This window comes from Nansenia antarctica, assembly GCF_963989245.1.
Source record: "Nansenia antarctica genome assembly, chromosome: 11".
NCBI classification, from domain to species: Eukaryota; Metazoa; Chordata; class Actinopteri; order Argentiniformes; family Microstomatidae; genus Nansenia; species Nansenia antarctica.
The window spans coordinates 13,153,528-13,175,456 of record NC_137681.1 but is presented as its reverse complement, the minus strand read 5'-3'; the positions used below and the strand labels follow the sequence as shown (position 1 = coordinate 13,175,456).

Here is a 21,929-nt window from a genome sequence, read left to right as displayed (position 1 = left end):
CAACGTTGACCACAGCAGAGCCCAACCAATCAGAAGGCATTGTCATGCCTGAAGTTTGCAGCCATGTGCCTGCCCCCCCAGCAGGGGCATCAGAGGCATGTGAGCCTAACCTACCTCTCCTCGCCTCCCCCTGTCTGATGGCCTCCTCTCCTCCTCCCCCGGCAGTCCACATCTCCTCTCCAGAAGGCCTCCAGCAGGACTGTTTACATGTCTCTGGCCCTGATGGGTAGGATTACAAACCTCTGCTTGATTGGCTGATCTTTCTTTCTGAGAAGTGTTCATGGTTGCCTATAGGTCACTGCTGTCTATAACAAACCATTGAATATCGCTTAAATTAAACAACAGTTCTCTGATAATCTCCCATTGAATTCTCTTCCCTTCCCTCTCTTAGCGTTCATGCTGATGCAGATGTCCCCATGAGTGTAACCCCTGACACCTCAGTCACGGAGGTAAGTGTTTCAACATCTCTAGTCTTCCAAGTTGGGACCTCCCATCCTTCAGCTCTCGGTTGTGTAATTGATTGCATCAACTGTCTTAAAATCAGGCCCAGCCTGAGCCTGTTGGTTCCAGCTGAAATGTAAAACTCTACTAGCTGGCCCCCCTTTTTATATTAGTCTTTGTATAGAATGACCCTTTGGCCTCCAACCTGTACTGAGTTTCAAAGCACAACGAGTTCACCCCTTTTCCCGCCTTTGCCAGGATGTTCCAGGGTTGGACTTCGAGCGCTACCTTCAACCTGCAGCAAGGTACAGCCTGTCGCCACAAGCGGCTGCTGCTACAGAGTCTTTGTCACCCATGGAAACCAACGTGCAAATGGATAGTCCCGTAGCGAAGCCTGGAGAATCGACTCTGGAGGAAGTCATGACTCCCACAGGTACAGTAATATTCACCTGTGTGTACACCTGGGCTTTGGGACTAAGTGTGCACTGAACAACTCGCCTGGATGCTCATCTCGCCATACTTTTGGCCATCTTAATTGTCTTAACATGATAAAATCTTAATTAATTTGTAAAATATATCTTTGTAGGTCACTATTGTTAAATAAACTGTTGGTCAACAAAGGACACATTACTCTGTACAACGTTTTCCCACGTTACACAACTGATTTATTTGGTATGTTGAGGCTGATCACTGGTGTACTCATTGCCTCTTTCTCACTCCCATCACAGCCTTTCCCGTCACAGTCGTTCACAGTGAGGCACCAATGTTCACACAATGGACCCCAAAGGTTAATTTCCTTGTTCTATCTTCTCTCTCCTTCCCTCTGCACTGACCTATACACAGCTTGGATCTAGTGTTTTGCACTAGATTTGTTTTTTCTCTCACTCACCTGTAAATAATGCTTTCTCCCTCTCTGTGTACTGAACTGTTCTTCTCTGTGTACTGACCCTTATTCTTCTCTCTCAGCCAGTTGAGTCGGAAATGTTGCTGTTCACCCCAGAGAACGATAGGATAAGGCAGTCGGTCTGTCCCAGCGACCTCATGATGTTCACACCTCCCTCCCACCGATAGGCGCACAGCCTGGAAACTCACTACTGTATTTACTTCTTGTTTGAGATTAGTTGTGCATTTACTTTTCTTGTACTTCCTGTGTTATGTTACTTGTCACTCGTCAGAAGTTTATTTTTCTCTTGAACACATTAGGGTGAATTTCTGTACTGTTTTCTGTTTTTGAATATATTATGCTGTTACCTGACACAGCACCATTTTAAAAAGAGAAAAAAATGAGAAAAAAAGTCATTCTTGGAAATGTTTTAAGAAATACATTTTGATAATAAAGACTTAAGAATTAACTGACTTGCTACTACTTAGACGAAAACACTTGTCATTATATTGTGAGCAATTTATTTCTGATTAGGAAAATCAGTTTAACTGTGTTAAATGCATGTTATGGATATGTTTCTGATAGACCATAAGAGAGTAACCAGTAGACTTGTCAGATGTCTAGTCAGTAGATCTGACAGACTTTTAGCACTCCTGCTCTATTTCTTCTTCTTCTTGGCCCCGGTGGCTGAGGACTGTTTGGGGACGGCCACCGAGGTAGCGGAGGCCACTGGTGTCTCCACGGGAGACAAAGGGTTGTGGTCATCGTCCACCCCGTCGGGTCTCTCTGCCTCCTCATCCTCCTCTTCCTCCCTCCGTCTCTCCTCCTCGGCCTCCCACTGCTCTCTCAACCTGACAGAGAAGAGGTCAAGGAGCCTTTAGTGACCTCATAAGACTACCTTCATCATAATGATACCTTGCTTAATTAGGGTTAGGGTGTATAGTACTATACCCGGGGTGCAAACTTGTCACCTTTTACCTCCAAAATAGGTCATCCACGTAAAAAATTTTTTTGGGGGGGTCCTATGTCTCATTCAAGTCACATGATGCGTGAGCTAGCATCTTCCTGTCTGCTAAACTCCGCTGTTGTTGAAATAACTTGGCTTCAGACAGTGTGGAGAACACAGTCATGGTAAGCAACCTGGTTTCGAAGTAATATTTCAAGTGATAAGGTCAGGGCCGCCACTACTTTACGTAAATAAATTTGATTTAATTTAAAAAATATTATATTAATATTGAAACTGCAGATTATTAATTATTAATCTCTGAGTATTGGAGAAGGGGTAGGATTAAATAAGCTTATGCTTCTTCCTACTCCTTTTTGGACTAGTTAAGTAAATAGTGTTTTTTGTTTTGTTTTGTTTTTTCTTGTTATAACTATTTGTTTTTTCACATGTTCGAAATAAAGCTTTCATTCATTCATTCATACTTACACGCATCATTGTTAGACCACTGTTACTCTTGGGCCCCACTGGCTGCCTCTACTTCTGCGGCGCTCACGCTTGCAGTGTCCATACAGAAAAGAGTGTGCTGCGCAGCTGATGCTACTGCCTGCCCTATCTTTCTACATTGAGTTTGCCCTTGATAAGGGCCATCAATAATATATCATATAACATACATAATGTTTTGTTTCATTATACATTATTCAGCAGATGTTCTGGGTTCAGTCTGCTGTCATCCATCCTTGATGTGCGGTTCGAAAAGCGAAGTGGTTATAACCAGAAAACAGTCATGGTTTTTGTTTACCCTAATTCAGAGAGAATTCCTTCATCTGATGTTCTTTTGACTTATTAACATAATATAATTATAGTCTGTGGTTTTTTTGCTATGACTTCCGTATACGTAGTATACCTACTATAGTATAATAGTACCTATACAGCTTTTAATTTCAAACATAGCGGAAGTGTTGAGTAAAAAAAACAAAATTATGATAGATATAGTCATTGAGATAGATATAGACATTGAAACTAGGCGCAGGAGGTAGAGCTGGCGTCTAATGATTGCAAGGTCGGCAGAACGGCGGTTCGAATCACGGCTGGCCACATGTCGAGGTGTCCTTGGACAAGACAATGAACCCCAAATTGCTCCCAATGAGCGGGCTGGCACCTTGCATGGTAGCTTGCCGCCATTGGTGTGTGAATGGGTGAATGAGAGGCCATTGTAAAGCATTTTGGAATAAGGCGCTATATAAGTGCAGTCCATAAACTGGATCAATGGGCCTGATGTTTTCTTGGGGTAAATCATGCATTGGATGTCAGCGGGAGATTTTAGCCAATGAACTCAAGTTGCCGTTGAGTCCTCAGTCAGTACCTGGCCTGCTCCTTAGCCTTGGCTAGGGCGGTGCGGGTGTGTGCCTTCTGCCGGAGCCTCTCCTCCTCCACCTCTCTACGCAGCAGCAGGCTGTACTCGTATGCAGGGAAGAAGGTCTGGTTGAAGAAAATGTGGGTCCTCTGGATCCAGCCGTCCAGCTCACTCTCTGGGGGCGGGGCCTCCCCAGCTCCGCCTCTCTCCTCACCAGGCTCTGGATAGGGCGTACAGCAGGGATTGGATTGACACAACATCATTGTTATGAAAGATGTAAGAAATAGTACCCCATGTCTGATTTCCTGATGGATTGATGGTTTATGAGTGTAGTCAATGTAAGCTACCTGTGCTGGGGGGATGAGGAGGATTGCTGGACCCTTTTGCCTCCAATGCTGACACTGGACTTATCACGGGGGCCCCACCTGAGTCCTCTCTCCAGTCAGTGTCTGAAGAGTGTGTAGCAGAGCCACCGCCCATCTCTGAGGAACACACACACTGTGAGGAGGATATACTATAGTCGGTATTTTTCAGAGAGGTGTGGGAAGAGAACTAACCCCCAGTCGGTGATTTGAGGTTGGCAGCAGCCTTTGGACTCTGCTTTGCCTCCATGTCCTCTGGAGTGGACAACGGAAGGATCTCTTTGGATTTGCCCATCTAAGCAGAGGAAAAAAACATCTCTTCAGATGACCAAATTAATCGAATTATATGAAACATATCAGGTACCTAACTAAAACCTGTTGAGTTCCCAGATCAGTGTATGGTTACAGTTAATTGCCTGTATTATAATTTACCTCCACTGACTTGGCACTGGACACATCAGGACAGATGTTGGGGTTTGATGACTTCACGGTGGGTCCAGCCTGGAAAGACACCTCAATTAGAATATTTTGCATATCACATTAGACATATATATCTCATAATAAGATGACTATAAATTCAGAATCAACAATTTTCCTATGATCTCATAGTATCAACTGTAAGAGGATCTAATTACAATAATGTAATTAAGAGTGCAGAGAGGAGCAAACCAGAGGGGAGTGGTGCCGAGTGGACTGTAGAGGGCTCTCTCTGACCTCCCCTGGAGAGACCTTGCTGCTGTCTGCCTGAGGCCAGATTCCTGGTTCGCTGTCCATACAGGTCTGTCCAGTCTGCCAACCTTTCACCTCGGCACAGCCTAACAATGCCTCAAAGAACTCCAGGAAAGTCATCTACAGACATATATATATATATTTTAAGTTCATCGCTTCATGAATACATGAAAACGAATATTTGAGTATGGTTGTGGCATGTGAAATGTTGAATAAACAATTCTGTGCTTTATTGTGTCTGAAATGTGAGAGATTAAATTACACGTTAATTCATTAATTGAGTGAGTGTTTAGTTGACCTCTAGATCCAGGTTGCAGAGGCATGGGTCGTAAGCAGTCAGGTTCTCAGCAGAGAGGATCTCTAAGAGTTTCCCTGTGGTCCTCTCTGCATTAAAAAGACGCAGATCCTGGAGATGGGACAGTCAATACAGTTTCAACATTATAACATATTTGATAGGTGCACTGCACATTAAACACCTGAGCATATTGTCAAATGTATTAGATTCAACTATACAGCAGGTATATTTTGCAGCCGGTTACCTTGAACATCCATATAAAGTGTCTAATGGTCATGGACCATTTGGTCAGACCAAAGTCTGCTAAGGGGGTGTTGACTCGGCAGACGGCCTGGTAGATCTCCCAGCACCTCTCAATGTAGTTAACAGCAATCACAGCATGGAGTGGGTTGCAGAACAGGAGCCCTACATTCAGAACATACAACAGGCAGAGTGAACTATGCTTGATACAATGTAAATAGGACACTGTAAAAGTACAATGAACCTTGTGTTTTTGCAATAATGTGTGTGTGTGTGTACCTTTGACATTATTTGCATTTGGGATGATATTCTCCCTCATCAGCTTGCAGAAGCACGCAACCAAAATGTTGTCAGAGGACCTGAAATGGGGACACAGGCAAGAGTGTCAAACGTATAGCTTTTCCAAAGAGGTGCCATAACAAACTATTAACTCCACATAAATGGGTGTACTTACTCTATTTCCTTATGGTAGGTGTTGTAGGCCAGGACCACCACACGGCTGAGGAACTCTCGGAGCAGCATGGTGCTGAAGGGAGAGTGGATCTCCTCTGGTGGGACGTCCTCTGCAATACGAAGACAAACACAGATAACGTCCTCTCTGCAGCACAAAACATGTACATTTTCAAGCCTGCAAACTGTGACACTTTAAAATAATGTGAAAAAATACTTTTTGTGCAATATGACAACCCTAGTTGACTATCTGTGCAGTATAGTACAGTGGATTGTGTACATAGCCTTTATTGATGTAAACCAGCTCCTTACCTTCTTGTGATTTTATGCATCTATGCTTTTTCTAAAATGTGTTTTCTTTTTCCTTTCCTAACACCAGGGGAGCCACCCCTCCTACATTTCGTTGTTTGGTACCTGTACTGTAGCAATGACAAATAAAGTCCATTCCATTCCATTCCATTCCATTCCAAAACAGAGCTTGAAATCATACACTACATCGGCTAATAATCTCAGTATCATTATTATTTAATGTTCTGACCGACTTAAAAATGAAGCAAGTTAAGGAAATAGACCAACTGAGCTGAACAAGTTGACCGAACGTGAGGATAAATCAGGCTCTATATTGTATCATTATTACTGCTCTTACTGCTCTTACTGCTAATGACATAGCATCACCAGCTGTACACACCACTGGAAGGGAAGATTATATATCATAGTACTCACCACTGTTGAAGCGGTCCGCCTGAGCCAGGGTGATGCCGTGCTGGTGGACCCTGCAGTCCTTGAGGAAGCGCCAGAATTGCAGGCGGGAGAGTAGGAAGGTGTTGTCAGGAGACTGGTCATGGCCTAGGCTGCTGTAGAAGCTGTAGATGGACCTCAGCTCTGCAATGTGTCTCACCACTGCAAACTGCACCTTTAATACAGAGAGAGAGGCACCCATCGCCCGCATGTCAGCCCAGACATCAACAGTGAAAATAAACACCAGGGTTGGGTCAATTTCCTGACTATTCAGTTCAGGCATTAGTACAACGCTTGGAACTTAAATGGTTCGTTGAATAAAACCCCACCACATATCTGTTCAGTCATGGTTAGTTAATGGTTCATATAGTGTCTTTGAGTACCGAGAAAAGTGCTGCACAAAATAAATGCATTATTATTATTATTATTATTATTATTATTATTAATAATAATAATAATATAATAATATTATTATTATGGTTAATGGTGAAGAAGAGAGATCTGAATTTTCATCAGTCATACTGACCTGTTTGAACTCCTGGTCTCTCTGTTTTTCTGGGAGCTTCTCCAGTAGAGTTCCAATATCCAGAGCCATATCAGGCCCAAATAGTGATGGACCACTATCTGAGTCTCTGACTCTCCTGGGAGACTCACCTGAAACAGACATTACAAGACTGCCTCCTCAGGGGTTTGAAACCAGTTAATTTGTTACATCATCTGTCCGGACACAAGACATTAGGCTGAGTATGTTGTTCAACTGGGTTTTGGGAAATTGTATTTACCATCTTCAGGGCAGGGAGAGTGCGTTCTTATCACACTCAGATCAGGGGTCTTTGCACCATCCATACAGAATGCAGGGAACTCAGCCATGTGATCGTCCACAAACTCGCCTTCAAATATGCGCCCGTTCTTGAAAATGAACTTTCCCTAGAATGTTCCAAGACACCTTATCATTTTGCATTCCATACATGAGGCATCTACCCAGTGAAAAACGCTTTCTTCTGTTGATGTAGTAGGAAGTGTTATTTTCCCCTCACCTGTCCATGTTTTTTATTGCACTTCCACTCTCCTTTGTAGAGTGCCCCACTAGCATAGTAGAAGCTACCCTGTCCGTGACGCAGACCCTGAACAAACTCCCCCGCATACTCATTCCTCAGAGGGTACTGGGAGCCAGGCACACGGTTCAGGAACCAGGTATGTGTCCCTTGTCCATGCTGAGAGACAAACAGGAGAGCATTTGACAAAAAACAACAACTTTATTTCAACTCCCCACCACTACCTACAGTCAGAAAGACTGCTCATCATCTCATCATGATAGACATAGAGAAGAGTGATATGGTTAGACATACCTGGACACCATTCTCCCATCTCCCATTGTATTGCTGCCCCAGCTGCAGCCATCTCATCTTTCCCTCGTGCATGACATTGCTCTTCCACTGGCCCTCATACACATTTCCAGAGGGGTAGCTTGGGCGACACAATGTAAACTTAACTTGTAATTCGCTACACAAATAACAGTGCGCAGGTAGGCCGGAACACAAAAGCATGTAATGTAAATATTATGTTAAGTACTGTGATGTAATTTGGAACTAAAAGTAGATAATGATCTAATTTAACGAAATGTCACATACCATCTCACTCCCCATCCTTCTCTGTTGTTGTTCACCCAATCTCCTTCATACAAGGATGTCATCTCTTGGTTATAATATATTGTACCCTAATAGAAGACAATAACACACACTTACTTTAGCCTATAAGACAACAAGGGGACATAAAAACCCAGTATAAGAGAAGAACGGTGTTATAATCATTCATTCATTCATGCATTCATTCATTCATTCATCGAGTTATCAATGCCAGTGAATCAGACCTTTCCATTCCTTTTGCCATGATGCCATTGACCTCTGTATACAACAGAGGCATTGGCACACCTGAAGGTTCCCAAACCATGGCGGATGCCATTACACACTTCACCCTCATAGCAGCTGCCATCTAGCCAGGTGTATGTCCCGTGCCCCATGGGCACATTAGATGCAAACTCCCCCTGTCAAACAATGAAGTATTCACAGATCTCATATCTCACATCTGAGATATATATGCTTGAAAAAACAATGTACCTTTTGAATGTGGTGGTGAACAAGATACCTCATATTTCACTCCATCTGCCCATGTGTACAAACCACGTCCGTTCATAAGTCCCTCTGAGAACATGCCCTTCAAGAAAAGCATTTGATTTGATGTTAGCTGATTTTATGTCACGTTTGCTGTTCATTTTGCATGTCTCATTATGTCACATTATGAATGCAATTAGTTACCTTGTAGACATGTCCTCCCTGAAAATGTGCCACACCTTCACCATGGAACTGCTCTCGAAACTTTTCTCCTTCATACCTGAATGGATGGACACATTAAGTGATAATCAGTTTCATAGAAAAGACAAACTCTCAAGCCTACTTTCCAATGCATCCTTCCATTTCCATTATTTAAGGATGGGACCAAGGAATACATTATTTTGTTAAGAGAGGCCCACATGAAATGTAACTCCCTTGGTTCCATCATACATGAAAAATAAAATAAAAAAGAACAGTTGTGAGATTGTGACATTTCATGGTGGTGGAGAGAGATGGTTCACCTCTGAACGATGATATTAGGGAGAACAGGTCCCTCGTGAAATTCCTCATCGCTTCGATCAAACTGGCCGGTGAGTGGCGGTTGAGATGAAAAGGAGGCAGTCATCGAATCTGTGTTTTGTCCCGACTCTGCACTTGCAGTGGAGCCATTCGCTAAAAGCTTACTTAGAGACATTTCAGACGAGTAGATGAAGAAGAAGGCGTTATAAGTAGAGGGTACCACTTCAGACAATTGGGACGCACCTCCGATGTTTACGCCAACTCCAGTGTCGTTTTCTCAACTTTATTCTTTTTGTCCGCTTTTGCCGTTTCATCTGTTCCTACGGTTATTTCCCGTAAGCATACCCTACATAGCAACAAAGACACTGGTTGCTAAGCACATGCCCCAGGTACGGGATCATTACTAGGTCAAAAAGCATTATACTTTTCATTTCACCAAAACTATTTTTTAAAATCATGATCTCTGAGGGTTTATGTATTTAGAAGGCAGGAAACCGCACCTCACGTTAACGCTAAACAAGTTAAAAGTGAGTGTTATTTCTATTTCATACTGTCTACCATGTATAATACGTCCTAACTATTCTGTTCCCACCCAGTTCCATTGAGCTACTGGCTTAACTTCACTAATGTTGATGACTAACGTTACTCTTTTTTATTTGACAGAAGACTCTGCAGCACAGGAGAGACTAAAAAAAACTTGCTCGCTACAAAGAGGGCAAGGATCTTCAAAAGGAGAAAGAGAAGAGGGAGAAGGAGAAGAAGGGTGTCTTGTGCAGAAGGTGGGTATTTCATAGGATGTCAATATTAACTAGTGTTCATTGTTGATACAGATATTTTTTTACTGGTTGTTTGACACAGGGACGATTTGAGAATGTTGACTCGTCACTTGTTTGAATATCCTTGTTTTGTGATTAATTATATATTTGTTCTTCTGATCCAGCCATCTGATGTGATGGAGCCAGTGCATGAGACCATGCCTGCCTGTCTCCCACCCAGTGCTAAAGAACAGAGGATGGTGGAGGACCCTGCTCCTGCCTCCTCCTTTGCCCCCCAGGGCTTTGTGTTCCAGGCCCCAGAGTTCCTGTCGTCCTTCAAGCCCGTCCCTCTCACTCCCCGATCGGCAAACAGCTTCCTCACCCCCAGGTATGTTTGTGTTTCTCCTCTCCCCCGTCTTCTCATCTGGCTCTAACTGTTATGCGTTTTAGTAGAAGCCTTTATCGCTTATGGTTGAATCAGGTTAACTTCCATCAATCTGAACTTTAGAGTATGCCAACGCGAAAGAGGTTTGAGTTGATGAGCAACAGCTTTAGGACTGTTTCACGCCTGTGCTTATGTTGTAATGTGTGGTCCTTTCCTTTGTGCTAACTCATCTTCTCCTTCCCCCTCCCAGCGTTGTATTGCCCCCTGTTCCTCTTTTCCCCACTGACCTGGAGTCCCTTGCTGAACCTAGTGGCCCTTCTCCCCCCAAGTCTCTCCTTCACTCCCCGCCTCCCACTCTGGCCCCTCCAGCCAGTCCACCACAGGAGACGCATGACGTGCCCTATTTCAGGTGAGACGAGGCTGCCAGCTGAAGCACCCCTCACCAATAAGTGGTTCTGACCTTTAGTCAGGGTTCCCGTACTGGTCTTAAAAAGCCTTGAAGTCTAAAATCCAGCAGGTCTAAAATGGCAGTTATTTGGTCCAAAAATTAGGTGCTAGGTCTTAAAGATGAGATCCTACCAGGAAATCAGTCCGACTATTTATGCGGAAATTAATGAAGCTGGAACCCAAAAAAATGCCAATTCGCTTCTTTTTAAAAATCTGTATGGCAGTGAAATCCATAATTTCATCACCTCGAGGATGACAAAAAGCTATCATATGGTGTTGCGAATAGGTCTAAAATTCTATTCAAAGAGGTCTACAAAGGTCTTAAATTTGACTTGTTGAAACTTGTAGGAACCCTGTTTAGTGGTTCTACTGTAATGTGCTACATTAATGGCTGTCTGTGTGTCCTTCAGGTCAGCGATGGTCAGTGAGACAAAAAACCTGGAGGAGCTGTCTAACCAGTGGGTCCCCAGGGTGGAGGACACCTCCATCCCAGAAGAGAGTGAGTGACTCCCCACTAAACCAACCTGGGTGTTCAATAGGCACATATGGGAGACACTGTTTTGAAACAAAGTTCTTGTATGACAAGGTCAAAGGTAGTTCCTTGCCAAAGTTTGCCTGCTGAACTCAACCACTGCTATAGGGTATATTTGTCAGTTGATTAAAAGAATCTTCCTAACTGCCTATGTTTGTGTGTTTAGTGCGAGACCGTATGCGCACTGTTGTGGGTCAGGCCCGGTTGCTGATTAAGGAACGGTTTGGCCAGTTCAGTGGTCTTGTGGATGACTGTGACCTGGGCCGTGGGGAGAAAATCACCACCTGCACTGACCTGCAGGGCTTCTGGGAAATGGTGTATTTCCAAGTGGAGGATGTGCACAAGAAATTTGGAGCTCTCAAAGAGGCTGAGTCCAGAGGCTGGCAGGAGGAGTGCAAGCCCCCACCACAACTGAAGAAGGTGGCCAGGGTGAGACGAATACCTTTATGCCCGAACTTTCTCTTTCCGTCTTTCCGTTCTTTCCTCCCCTCCTACATTAATTGACTCGCTTCTCTTTCCATCTCAACAGAAGCCTCCCTCAGCTGCCACAGCCAAGCCTAGTGGTGGTGGTGTGGAGGCGAAGGCGGCGGCCAAGTCTCGCTTGGCTGCTATTAAGGCCGCTGTGAAAGCCAAGAGAGAGGCCGCAAAGGCAGCCCAGGCTGCAGGCAGTGCTGTGGAGGAGTCCACCCCGGCTCCCCAGGACCCCCCAGTTTCGGCCCCTGATACTGTGGTGTTTCACGGAGGCTTCTTCCAGGTGGAGAGTCCTGCCAAACTCCCAGGTGAGACTCATGATCCAACTGGTCATGTATTTTTCCTGCCTTTTTAAATCATCTGCTGTTCCCATTCCAGTTGCATGGAGAGAGGGATGGATTGATGGAGGTTATCAGGGCCTACCCTCTTATGTTTTGGTGCTCCATCGGACCTTTATGACCTTTATTTTTGTAGTTTTTTTGTATTTTTGTTTGTGTTTTTTTGTTTTTTTTATTTTTGTTTTGGTGCTCCATCGGACCTTTATTTCCTGAGACACATAATTAGGCTGTTACAGCGGTCTGTTAGATAGTCACTGCAGTGTTTAAGTTTTTTGGCATTTATTAGGTGTTTGTGTCTTTCTGTCTCCTCCTAGGCTCTGCAAGGAGATTGGCTAGAGCTACCATGCATCAGCCCTCTCCCTGCTCAGTTCCTAAATTCACCCCTGCTGGCAGGACCCGTCGCTCCAACGTATCTGCACACGCCTCTCCCCTCCCTCGTCTCACCCCTGCCTGTGTGTCCAACACCGCCCCACTCCGTGGTCCTCACCTTGGGCCCCTGTCTCAGCCCTGCACCCCTGTGCCCCACCAGAACAGCTGTGGCCCAACCAGAGTCTCCCTCTGCTTCACTCCTGTAAAAGAAGCTCAGCACGCACAGTCTGGTGACTGCCACAGCAGCCAATCACAAAGTGTTTCCAGGCAGGATGAGGTCACGCCTTACCAGCCAGGGGTCGAGTGCATGCCGGAAGATGTTGTCGCTCGTGACGAATCAGAGCTTGTTACAGAGCCTGCTGATTTCCCACAGGAACAGCCTGAGAGCTGTGAGTCTGTGTGTATCAGCCAATCAATGTTGACCACAGAAGAGCCCAACCAATCAGAAGGCATTGTCATGCCTGAAGTTTGCAGCCATGTGCCTGCCCCCCCAGCAGGGGCATCAGAGCCATGTGAGCCTAACCTACCTCTCCTCGCCTCCCCCTGTCTGATGGCCTCCTCTCCTGCTCCCCCGGCAGTCCACATCTCCTCTCCAGAAGGCCTCCAGCAGGACTATTTACATGTCTCTGGCACTGATGGGTAGGATTACAAACCTCTGCTTGATTTGCCTGATCTTTCTTTCTGAGAATTGTTAATGGTTGCCTATAGGTAACTGCAAACCATTGAATATCGCTTAAATTAAACAACAGTTCTCGGATAATCTCCCATTGAATTCTCTTCCCTTCCCTCTCTTAGCGTTCATGCTGATGCAGATGTCCCCATGAGTGTAACCCCTGACACCTCAGTCACGGAGGTAAGTGTTTCAACATCTCTAGTCTTCCAAGTTGGGACCTCCCATCCTTCAGCTCTTGGTTGTGTAATTGATTGCATCAACTGTCTTAAAATCAGGCCCAGCCTGAGCCTGTTGGTTCCAGCTGAAATGTAAAACTCTACTAGCTGGCCCCCCTTTTTATATTAGTCTTTGTAATTTTGTATAGAATGACCCTTTGGCCTCCAACCTGTACTGAGTTTCAAAGCACAACGAGTTCACCCCTTTTCCCGCCTTTGCCAGGATGTTCCAGGGTTGGACTTCGAGCGCTACCTTCAACCTGCAGCAAGGTACAGCCTGTCGCCACAAGCGACTGCTGCTACAGAGTCTTTGTCACCCATGGAAACCAACGTGCAAATGGATAGTCCCGTAGCGAAGCCTGGAGAATCGACTCTGGAGGAAGTCATGACTCCCACAGGTACAGTAATATTCACCTGTGTGTACACCTGGGCTTTGGGACTAAGTGTGCACTGAACAACTCGCCTGGATGCTCATCTCGCCATACTTTTGGCCATCTTAATTGTCTTAACATGACAAAATCTTAATTCATTTGTAAAATATATCTTTGTAGGTCACTATTGTTAAATAAACTGTTGGTCAACAAAGGACACATTACTCTGTACAACGTTTTCCCACGTTACACAACTGATTTATTTGGTATGTTGAGGCTGATCACTGGTGTACTCATTGCCTCTTTCTCACTCCCATCACAGCCTTTCCCGTCACAGTCGTTCACAGTGAGGCACCAATGTTCACACAATGGACCCCAAAGGTTAATTTCCTTGTTCTATCTTCTCTCTCCTTCCCTCTGCACTGACCTATACACAGCTTGGATCTAGTGTTTTGCACTAGATTAGTTTTTTCTCTCACTCACCTGTAAATAATGCTTTCTCCCTCTCTGTGTACTGAACTGTTCTTCTCTGTGTACTGACCCTTATTCTTCTCTCTCAGCCAGTTGAGTCGGAAATGTTGCTGTTCACCCCAGAGAACGATAGGATAAGGCAGTCGGTCTGTCCCAGCGACCTCATGATGTTCACACCTCCCTCCCACCGATAGGCGCACAGCCTGGAAACTCACTACTGTATTTACTTCTTGTTTGAGATTAGTTGTGCATTTACTTTTCTTGTACTTCCTGTGTTATGTTACTTGTCACTCGTCAGAAGTTTTTTTTTCTCTTGAACACATTAGGGTGAATTTCTGTACTGTTTCTTCTTCATACTGTTTTCTGTTTTTGAATATATTATGCTGTTACCTGACACAGCACCATTTTAAAAAGAGAAGAAAAAAAAGAAAAAAGTAAAAAAAAAATTTTTAAGAAATGTTTTAAGAAATACATTTTGATAATAAAGACTTAAGAATTAACTGACTTCTTGCTGGGGCATCTTGCTACTACTTAGACGAAAACACTTGTCATTATATTGTGAGCAATTTATTTCTGATTAGGAAAATCAGTTTAACTGTGTTAAATGCATGTTATGGATATGTTTCTGATAGGCCATAAGAGAGTAACCAGTAGACTTGTCAGATGTCTAGTCAGTAGATCTGACAGACTTTTAGCACTCCTGCTCTATTTCTTCTTCTTCTTGGCCCCGGTGGCTGAGGACTGTTTGGGGACGGCCACTGAGGTAGCGGAGGCCACTGGTGTCTCCACGGGAGACAAAGGGTTGTGGTCATCGTCCACCCCGTCGGGTCTCTCTGCCTCCTCATCCTCCTCTTCCTCCCTCCGTCTCTCCTCCTCCTCCCTCCGTCTCTCCTCCTCGGCCTCCCACTGCTCTCTCAACCTGACAGAGAAGAGGTCAAGGAGCCTTTAGTGACCTCATAAGACTACCTTCATCATAATGATACCTTGCTTAATTAGGGTTAGGGTGTATAGTACTATACCCGGGGTGCAAATTTGTCACCTTTTACCTCCAAAATAGGTCATCCACGTGAAATTTTGGGGGGGGTCCTATGTCTCATCCAAGTCACATGATGCGTGAGCTAGCATCTTCCTGTCTGCTAAACTCCGCTGTTGTTGAAATAACTTGGCTTCAGACAGTGTGGAGAACACAGTCATGGTAAGCAACCTGGTTTCGAAGTAATATTTCAAGTGATAAGGTCAGGGCCGCCACTACTTTACGTAAATACATTTGATTTAATTTTTAAAATATTATATTAATATTGAAACTGCAGATTATTAATTATTAATCTCTGAGTATTGGAGAAGGGGTAGGATTAAATAAGCTTATGCTTATTTTCGGACATGTTAAGTAAATAGTGTTTTTTTTTTTGTTTTTGTTTTTTTTTTTTACATGTTCGAAATAAAGCATTCATTCATTCATACTTACACGCATCATTGTTAGACCACTGTTACTCTTGGGCCCCACTGGCTGCCTCTAATGCTGCGGCGCTCACGCTTGCAGTGTCCATACAGAAAAGAGTGTGCTGCGCCGCTGATGCTACTGCCTGCCCTATCTTTCTACATTGAGTTTGCCCTTGATAAGGGCCATCAATAATATACCATATAACATACATAATGTTTTGTTTCATTATACATTATTCATCAGATGTTCTGGGTTCAGTCTGCTGTCATCCATCCTTGATGTGCGGTTCGAAAAGCGAAGTGGTTATAACCAGAAAACAGTCATGGTTTTTGTTTACCCTAATTCAGAGAGAATTCCTTCATCTGATGTTCTTTTGACTTATTAACATAATATAATTATAGTCTGTGGGTTTTTTGCTATGACTTCCGTATACGTAGTATACCTACTATAGTATAATAGTACCTATACAGCTTTTAATTTCAAACATAGCGGAAGTGTTGAGTAAAAAAAACTTATGATAGATATAGTCATTGAGATAGATATAGACATTGAAACTAGGCGCAGGAGGTAGAGCTGGCGTCTAATGATTGCAAGGTCGGCAGAACGGCGGTTCGAATCACGGCTGGCCACATGTCGAGGTGTCCTTGGACAAGACAATGAACCCCAAATTGCTCCCAATGAGCGGGCTGGCACCTTGCATGGTAGCTTGCCGCCATTGGTGTGTGAATGGGTGAATGAGAGGCCATTGTAAAGCATTTTGGAATAAGGCACTATATAAGTGCAGTCCATAAACTGGATCAATGGGCCTGATGTTTTCTTGGGGTAAATCATGCATTGGATGTCAGCGGGAGATTTTAGCCAAGGAACTCAAGTTGCCGTTGAGTCCTCAGTCAGTACCTGGCCTGCTCCTTAGCCTTGGCTAGGGCGGTGCGGGTGTGTGCCTTCTGCCGGAGCCTCTCCTCCTCCACCTCTCTACGCAGCAGCAGGCTGTACTCGTATGCAGGGAAGAAGGTCTGGTTGAAGAAAATGTGGGTCCTCTGGATCCAGCCGTCCAGCTCACTCTCTGGGGGCGGGGCCTCCCCAGCTCCGCCTCTCTCCTCACCAGGCTCTGGATAGGGCGTACAGCAGGGATTGGATTGACACAACATCATTGTTATGAAAGATGTAAGAAATAGTACCCCATGTCTGATTTCCTGATGGATTGATGGTTTATGAGTGTAGTCAATGTAAGCTACCTGTGCTGGGGGGATGAGGAGGATTGCTGGACCCTTTTGCCTCCAATGCTGACACTGGACTTATCACGGGGGCCCCACCTGAGTCCTCTCTCCAGTCAGTGTCTGAAGAGTGTGTAGCAGAGCCACCGCCCATCTCTGAGGAACACACACACTGTGAGGAGGATATACTATAGTCGGTATTTTTCAGAGAGGTGTGGGAAGAGAACTAACCCCCAGTCGGTGATTTGAGGTTGGCAGCAGCCTTTGGACTCTGCTTTGCCTCCATGTCCTCTGGAGTGGACAACGGAAGGATCTCTTTGGATTTGCCCATCTAAGCAGAGGAAAAAAACATCTCTTCAGATGACCAAATTAATCGAATTATATGAAACATATCAGGTACCTAACTAAAACCTGTTGAGTTCCCAGATCAGTGTATGGTTACAGTTCATTGCCTGTATTGTAATTTACCTCCACTGACTTGGCACTGGACACATCAGGACAGATGTTGGGGTTTGATGACTTCACGGTGGGTCCAGCCTGGAAAGACACCTCAATTAGAATATTTTGCATATCACATTAGACATATATATCTCATAATAAGATTACTATAAATTCAGCATCAACAATTTTCCTATGATCTCATAGTATCAACTGTAAGAGGATCTAATTACAATAATGTAATTAAGAGTGCAGAGAGGAGCAAACCAGAGGGGAGTGGTGCCGAGTGGACTGTAGAGGGCTCTCTCTGACCTCCCCTGGAGAGACCTTGCTGCTGTCTGCCTGAGGCCAGATTCCTGGTTCGCTGTCCATACAGGTCTGTCCAGTCTGCCGACCTTTCACCTCGGCACAGCCTAACAATGCCTCAAAGAACTCCAGGAAAGTCATCTACAGACATATATATATATTTTAAGTTCATCGCTTCATGAATACATGAAAACGAATATTTGAGTATGGTTGTGGCATGTGAAATGTTGAATAAACAATTCTGTGCTTTATTGTGTCTGAAATGTGAGAGATGAAATTACACGTTAATTCATTAATTGAGTGAGTGTTTAGTTGACCTCTAGATCCAGGTTGCAGAGGCATGGGTCGTAAGCAGTCAGGTTCTCAGCAGAGAGGATCTCTAAGAGTTTCCCTGTGGTCCTCTCTGCATTAAAAAGACGCAGATCCTGGAGATGGGACAGTCAATACAGTTTCAACATTATAACATATTTGATAGGTGCACTGCACATTAAACACCTGAGCATATTGTCAAATGTATTAGATTCAACTATACAGCAGGTATATTTTGCAGCCGGTTACCTTGAACATCCATATAAAGTGTCTAATGGTCATGGACCATTTGGTCAGACCAAAGTCTGCTAAGGGGGTGTTGACTCGGCAGACGGCCTGGTAGATCTCCCAGCACCTCTCAATGTAGTTAACAGCAATCACAGCATGGAGTGGGTTGCAGAACAGGAGCCCTACATTCAGAACATACAACAGGCAGAGTGAACTATGCTTGATACAATGTAAATAGGACACTGTAAAAGTACAATGAACCTTGTGTTTTTGCAATAATGTGTGTGTGTGTGTACCTTTGACATTATTTGCATTTGGGATGATATTCTCCCTCATCAGCTTGCAGAAGCACGCAACCAAAATGTTGTCAGAGGACCTGAAATGGGGACACAGGCAAGAGTGTCAACCGTATAGCTTTTCCAAAGAGGTGCCATAACAAACTATTAACTCTACATAAATGGGTGTACTTACTCTATTTCCTTATGGTAGGTGTTGTAGGCCAGGACCACCACACGGCTGAGGAACTCTCGGAGTAGCATGGTGCTGAAGGGAGAGTGGATCTCCTCTGATGGGACGTCCTCTGCAATACGAAGACAAACACAGATAACGTCCTCTCTGCAGCACAAAACAGAGCTTGAAATCATACACTACATCGGCTAATAATCTCAGTATCGTTATTATTTAATGTTCTGACCGACTTAAAAATGAAGCAAGTTAAGGAAATAGACCAACTGAGCTGAACAAGTTGACCGAACGTGAGGATAAATCAGGCTCTATATTGTATCATTATTACTGCTCTTACTGCTAATGACATAGCATCACCAGCTGTACACACCACTGGAAGGGAAGATTATATATCATAGTACTCACCACTGTTGAAGCGGTCCGCCTGAGCCAGGGTGATGCCGTGCTGGTGGACCCTGCAGTCCTTGAGGAAGCGCCAGAATTGCAGGCGGGAGAGTAGGAAGGTGTTGTCAGGAGACTGGTCATGGCCTAGGCTGCTGTAGAAGCTGTAGATGAACCTCAGCTCTGCAATGTGTCTCACCACTGCAAACTGCACCTTTAATACAGAGAGAGAGGCACCCATCGCCCGCATGTCAGCCCAGACATCAACGGTGAAAATAAACACCAGGGTTGGGTCAATTTCCTGACTATTCAGTTCAGGCATTAGTACAACGCTTGGAACTTAAATGGTTCGTTGAATGAAAACCCCACCACATATCTGTTCAGTCATGGTTAGTTAATGGTTCATATAGTGTCTTTGAGTACCGAGAAAAGTGCTGCACAAAATAAATGCATTATTATTATTATTATTATTATTATTATTATTATTAATAATAATAATAATAATAATATTATTATTATGGTTAATGGTGAAGAAGAGAGATCTGAATTTTCATCAGTCATACTGACCTGTTTGAACTCCTGGTCTCTCTGTTTTTCTGGGAGCTTCTCCAGTAGAATTCCAATATCCAGAGCCATATCAGGCCCAAATTGTGATGGACCACTATCTGAGTCTCTGACTCTCCTGGGAGACTCACCTGAAACAAACATTACAAGACTGCCTCCTCAGGGGTTTGAAACCAGTTCATTTGTTACATCATCTGTCCGGACACAAGACATTAGGCTGAGTATGTTGTTCAACTGGGTTTTTGGAAATTGTATTTACCATCTTCAGGGCAGGGAGAGTGCGTTCTTATCACACTCAGATCAGGGGTCTTTGCACCGTCCATACAGAATGCAGGGAACTCAGCCATGTGATCGTCCACAAACTCGCCTTCAAATATGCGCCCGTTCTTGAAAATGAACTTTCCCTAGAATGTTCCAAGACACCTTATCATTTGCATTCCATACATGAGGCATCTACCCAGTGAAAAACGCTTTCTCCTGTTAATGTAGGAAGTGTTATTTTCCCCTCACCTGTCCATGTTTTTTATTGCACTTCCACTCTCCTTTGTAGAGTGCCCCACTAGCATAGTAGAAGCTACCCTGTCCGTGACGCAGACCCTGAACAAAATCCCCCGCATACTCATTCCTCAGAGGGTACTGGGAGCCAGGCACACGGTTCAGGAACCAGGTATGTGTCCCTTGTCCATGCTGAGAGACAAACAGGAGAGCATTTGACAAAAAAACAACAACTTTATTTCAACTCCCCACCACTACCTACAGTCAGAAAGACTGCTCATCATCTCATCATGATAGACATAGAGAAGAAGAGTGATATGGTTAGACATACCTGGACACCATTCTCCCATCTCCCATTGTATTGCTGCCCCAGCTGCAGCCATCTCATCTTTCCCTCATGCATGACATTGCTCTTCCACTGGCCCTCATACACATTTCCAGAGGGGTAGCTTGGGCGACACAATGTAAACTTACAACTTGTAATTCGCTACACAAATACAGTGCGCAGGTAGGCCGGAACACAAAAGCATGTAATGTAAATATTATGTTAAGTACTGTGATATAATTTGGAACTAAAAGTAGATAATGATCTAATTTAACGAAATGTCACATACCATCTCACTCCCCATCCTTCTCTGTTGTTGTTCACCCAATCTCCTTCATACAAGGATGTCATCTCCTGGTTATAATATATTGTACCCTAATAGAAGACAATAACACACACTTACTTTAGCCTATAAGACAACAAGGGGACATAAAAACCCAGTATAAGAGAAGAACGGTGTTATAATCATTCATTCATTCATTCATGCATTCATTCATTCATTCATCGAGTTATCAATGCCAGTGAATCAGACCTTTCCATTCCTTTTGCCATGATGCCATTGACCTCTGTATACAACAGAGGCATTGGCACACCTGAAGGTTCCCAAACCATGGCGGATGCCATTACACACTTCACCCTCATAGCAGCTGCCATCTAGCCAGGTGTATGTCCCGTGCCCCATGGGCACATTAGATGCAAACTCCCCCTGTCAAACAATGAAGTATTCACAGATCTCATATCTCACATCTGAGATATGTAGTAGGTATGCTTGAAAAAACAATGTACCTTTTGAATGTGGTGGTGAACAAGATACCTCATATTTCACTCCATCTGCCCATGTGTACAAACCACGTCCGTTCATAAGTCCCTCTGAGAACATGCCCTTCAAGAAAAGCATTTGATTTGATGTTAGCTGATTTTATGTCATGTTTGCTGTTCATTTTGCATGTCTCATTATGTCACATTATGAATGCAATTAGTTACCTTGTAGACATGTCCTCCCTGAAAATGTGCCACACCTTCACCATGGAACTGCTCTCGAAACTTTTCTCCTTCATACCTGAATGGATGGACACATTAAGTGATAATCAGTTTCATAGAAAAGACAAACTCTCAAGCCTACTTTCCAATGCATCCTTCCATTTCCATTATTTAAGGATGGGACCAAGGAATAAATGATTTTGTTAAGAGAGGCCCACATGAAATGTAACTCCCTTGGTTCCATCACACATGAAAAATAAAATAAAAAAGAACAGTTGTGAGATTGTGACATTTCATGGTGGAGAGAGATGGTTCACCTCTGAACGATGATATTAGGGAGAACAGGTCCCTCGTGAAATTCCTCATCGCTTCGATCAAACTGGCCGGTGAGTGGCGGTTGAGATGAAAAGGAGGCAGTCATCGAATCTGTGTTTTGTCCCGACTCTGCACTTGCAGTGGAGCCATTCGCTAAAAGCTTACTTAGAGACATTTCAGACGAGTAGATGAAGAAGAAGGCGTTATAAGTAGAGGGTACCACTTCAGATAATTGGGACGCACCTCCGATGTTTACGCCAACTCCAGTGTCGTTTTCTCAACTTTATTCTTTTTGTCCGCTTTTGCCGTTTCATCTGTTCCTACGGTTATTTCCCGTAAGCATACCCTACATAGCAACAAAGACACTGGTTG

General features: G+C 44.1%; 3 protein-coding genes across 3 annotated transcripts; 1 reads left to right on the top strand and 2 right to left on the bottom strand.

The window, feature by feature from the left end:
- Positions 1-1,982: 1,982 nt before the first annotated feature.
- Positions 1,983-9,174, bottom strand: LOC308167107 (radial spoke head 10 homolog B-like; the record flags this gene model as incomplete). Its single annotated transcript, XM_080541479.1, has 20 exons — positions 1,983-2,175; positions 3,634-3,844; positions 3,972-4,106; positions 4,182-4,281; positions 4,419-4,487; positions 4,656-4,835; positions 5,014-5,121; positions 5,255-5,415; positions 5,530-5,609; positions 5,705-5,813; positions 6,424-6,613; positions 6,965-7,092; positions 7,221-7,365; positions 7,476-7,652; positions 7,788-7,905; positions 8,070-8,155; positions 8,309-8,482; positions 8,584-8,652; positions 8,754-8,829; positions 9,071-9,174. The coding sequence occupies 20 exons, from the start codon at positions 9,172-9,174 to the stop codon at positions 1,983-1,985; spliced, it is 2,613 nt and encodes an 870-aa protein (XP_080397605.1).
- Positions 9,175-9,767: 593 nt separating this feature from the next.
- dlgap5 (discs, large homolog-associated protein 5) lies at positions 9,768-14,289 on the top strand (the record flags this gene model as incomplete). The annotated part of the gene is made up of 10 exons (XM_080542303.1): positions 9,768-9,847; positions 10,065-10,211; positions 10,459-10,617; positions 11,066-11,154; positions 11,354-11,616; positions 11,717-11,966; positions 12,944-13,004; positions 13,161-13,218; positions 13,477-13,651; positions 14,189-14,289. Coding segments are annotated over 10 exons (1,383 nt in total), but the record flags the coding sequence as incomplete, so codon positions are not given.
- Positions 14,290-14,800: 511 nt separating this feature from the next.
- On the bottom strand, positions 14,801-21,663 carry LOC308167365 (radial spoke head 10 homolog B-like; the record flags this gene model as incomplete). Its single annotated transcript, XM_080541781.1, has 20 exons — positions 14,801-15,014; positions 16,434-16,644; positions 16,772-16,906; positions 16,982-17,081; positions 17,219-17,287; positions 17,456-17,635; positions 17,812-17,919; positions 18,053-18,213; positions 18,328-18,407; positions 18,503-18,611; positions 18,902-19,091; positions 19,445-19,572; positions 19,701-19,845; positions 19,952-20,128; positions 20,268-20,385; positions 20,551-20,636; positions 20,794-20,967; positions 21,076-21,144; positions 21,246-21,321; positions 21,560-21,663. 20 exons carry the CDS (start codon positions 21,661-21,663, stop codon positions 14,801-14,803), a joined length of 2,634 nt encoding a protein of 877 aa, XP_080397907.1.
- Positions 21,664-21,929: the final 266 nt, after the last annotated feature.